The sequence below is a fragment of the Numida meleagris genome, unplaced genomic scaffold (genome assembly GCF_002078875.1).
Source record: "Numida meleagris isolate 19003 breed g44 Domestic line unplaced genomic scaffold, NumMel1.0 unplaced_Scaffold520, whole genome shotgun sequence".
NCBI classification, from domain to species: domain Eukaryota; kingdom Metazoa; phylum Chordata; class Aves; order Galliformes; family Numididae; genus Numida; species Numida meleagris.
The window spans coordinates 10,294-13,150 of NW_018364736.1; the positions used below are offsets into that span (position 1 = coordinate 10,294).

At 55.0% G+C, this 2,857-nt stretch overlaps 1 protein-coding gene across 2 annotated transcripts; it reads right to left on the reverse strand.

The window, feature by feature from the left end:
- Positions 1-12: 12 nt before the first annotated feature.
- Positions 13-2,851, reverse strand: LOC110391810 (leukocyte immunoglobulin-like receptor subfamily A member 2). Of its 2 annotated transcripts, XM_021383756.1 has the most exons (3): positions 1,438-2,851; positions 1,042-1,320; positions 13-960 (listed from the first exon to the last, which is right to left on the reverse strand). In XM_021383756.1, exons 1-3 carry the CDS (start codon positions 1,484-1,486, stop codon positions 809-811), a joined length of 480 nt encoding a protein of 159 aa, XP_021239431.1. In that variant the 5' UTR covers positions 1,487-2,851; the 3' UTR covers positions 13-808. The 2 variants fall into 2 exon arrangements, with proteins under 2 accessions (XP_021239431.1, XP_021239430.1); XM_021383755.1 differs by having other exon boundaries at positions 13-1,320.
- Positions 2,852-2,857: the final 6 nt, after the last annotated feature.

Genomic DNA, 2,857 nt, shown 5'->3' on the forward strand with positions numbered 1-2,857 from the left:
TTGGGATTTGGGAGTGTAAGGGAGGGGACCAGAGTATCAGGGAGCTCCAGTCAGGGGAATCTGGGGTCTGTCTATTTCAGTGCACCTAAAAAATGAGGCATTGTGGGTGTGGGGATATCAGTGTGGTCCCCCAGTGCCCACTTTGCTGTAGTTAATGGGGGGCTGAGCAGTGGCAGCTGCCCCAGGTGGCCAAGCACAAGGGGTCACAGCACGAATCTTGGTGCAGGTCAGATGCTCATGATCACTGGGGTACCTGGAGACACAGAGGAACAGTGAGGTGCCACCGTGGGGGTCTCCAACCTCCTTTGGAGGGGAACCTATGGTGAGGGTATTTGAGGGCGGAGTCCAAGTGGGTGGGTCTGGAGTTTGGGAGGGACTGAGATTTGGGGATCCCATGGGAGATATCTGGGTGTCCTGCTGTGGTTTGGGTGTGCCCACAGGTTGTGGGAGTGTTTAGGGATTGTGGGTCCACAGGGGATTAGATCTGTCACCCGCATGGGTCAGATATTGGGGTACCATATGAGTGGGTTTTGGGGTTCCTTCTACTTGGTATGTGGGTTCTTCGTGGGCTGTGGGGCATGTTTATAGCCTGGAGGGCTCGAGCGTGTCTGAGGGCTGAGGTTTTGTGTCTGGCGTTACCCCACAATGCAGATTTCATTTTACTGAAATTTATTGTCTTCTGGACAGGGTTTGGGTTTGCATGGTGGGCTTTGGTGAGGCCCAAAGGGGCAGGTTGACATTTGGGTCCCCTGACCCGGACAATGACCTGGAACTGCACGGTGTCAGGCATTATGGGGGGGCAACTGTGTCATAAGGTGGAGTGGAGCAGGTGGGGGTTATGGAGGGGCCTTGAGTCACATACGAGGAGCCCTATAGAGAATCTATAGATGGTGACATTGGTTCCTGTCCCCACACGTTCCTTTGATTGAAGGGAGATGCCAGGTGGTGGAAAGCTGGGATCTGCATGAGGGGAGGGGACAACATTGCGACACGGCTCTGTTGGGAGTACCCAGAGCCATTTGCTGTCCCCAACACCTTCACCTGTCAGCACCAGCTCCACGGGGTCACTCTTCTCCGATTTCTCCTTTGACTCAGGCTCCCGGTACTGGCAATGATATGCACCTGCGTGTCCCCGCTTTGTGCTAAGAAAGAAGAACTCGACCACGTCCTGCTCCTTGTCCTTGCCTTTGGTGTATGTCCAACCTCCATCCAGGTACAGCCAGACCCGGGCAGCCAGCCGGGGCAGGTGGCACCGCAGGGTGACATTGTCCCCCAGGGACACCCCCTGCCTGGGGTGCAGTGACAGGAAGGGTCGGGGCACTAGGATGGGGGACACCAGTTAGCCTTGTCCCTGCACACCCTCCTGGACCCCTCTGATGGCCCCCTCCCCACGCTCCCCTCCCTCTGTTCCCATTCTCCCCCTGTCCCCATACTCATGCTGCTGTGCCCTGATCGCTGCCACCAGACACCAACCTGCAAGGGACATAGTCCAGGTCCCACAGAGGGCCACCAACCCCTGTGGCACGACATCCCCATTGTCACTCACCCAGGATGAGGGCCAGCGCCATTGTTGCCATGAAGCAGGAGCAGCGTGGGGACAGCGAGACTGCAGTGGGCACAGGAAGAGGCAGGAGAGCTGCTGACAGATCCTCTTGTGAACAGGATGCTGTGATGTCACCTCCTCAAATGTTATTTGCGGTGCCCAGGAAGTGGTGGTGCTGTGGGTCCCCAATGGGTTGACACACACAGAGCAGTGACACTTTCTTGGTCCCTGTGTGGGACCAGGACCGTGTCCCTTGCAGGTTGGTGTCTGGTGGCAGCTTTCATCCCATCTGTGTCCCCTCTAGTTTCCCCACCTTTTCTTGTATCCTGTATACATCCCCAGAACTCTCCCTTGCCTCCACTACTTCTACTATTCATCCCTGCTCCATGTACCTTGGGGCACCCCAGAACCCCCCATCCAGCTCCACTCCCTTTGTTGATACAAGCGCCCATCCCCAAATGCCCGAGGCCATGCAGTTCCAGGTCCGTGTCTGGGTCAGGGGAGCCTCCATCCCAACCTGCCCCGCCGGGCCCTCTCATGTCCTACCAGAGAACCTTAATACCTGCCCCTGTGGACCCCAAAAGACTCCCTGCCCATACGGCTTACCCTAACATTATGTGCAACTCACAATAAGAAACGAGATGTATGGAACCCACAATCTGCATCACTGGAACCCCACAAATGCAAATCTTCACTCCAAAGGCTGCATGGACACACCGAACCTAGCAACGAGACCTCCAACCTGCATCTGTAGCGATCCCCAATTTCTGATCCATGAGAAAACCAATCTCTGCTACCCACAGTCCTTCAAACCCTACACCTTGAACACTTCCAAACTAACTAAGGGACCCTCAAACACCACCCATGGGGATCCTCATTTTCTGAACCCAGAGGGTCCCAAATATACATACACCAAAACCCCTGGACTCACCTTCTTGGACACACCCTAAAATTCTTACACCGTATGTGTCCCCCTCTCAACCAGATTGAGGATCCCCATGGTGGCACCCCATTCTTCCTTTTGTTCCCCAGGTGCCCTCCAGTCATAGTGAGAGTCTGACCTACATCAAGCTGTTACCCCCAAGTCCCCATCATCTACATCAAGATGGGTGTTGGGGGATCCCGTTGATGCCCCATGCAGGTGCCTCATTGTTACTGTGCACTGTGGGGGAGAGATGCCACATTTCCTGCTTGGGGCTATCGGAAGCTCTGTTCATCCTGTACATTTCCCAAATCCCCAAATTCAAACACTCTCAATTTCTCACTGGTGCACCACAAATTCCTTCCCAATCCCACTAAGTCCTTAGAAGTTCA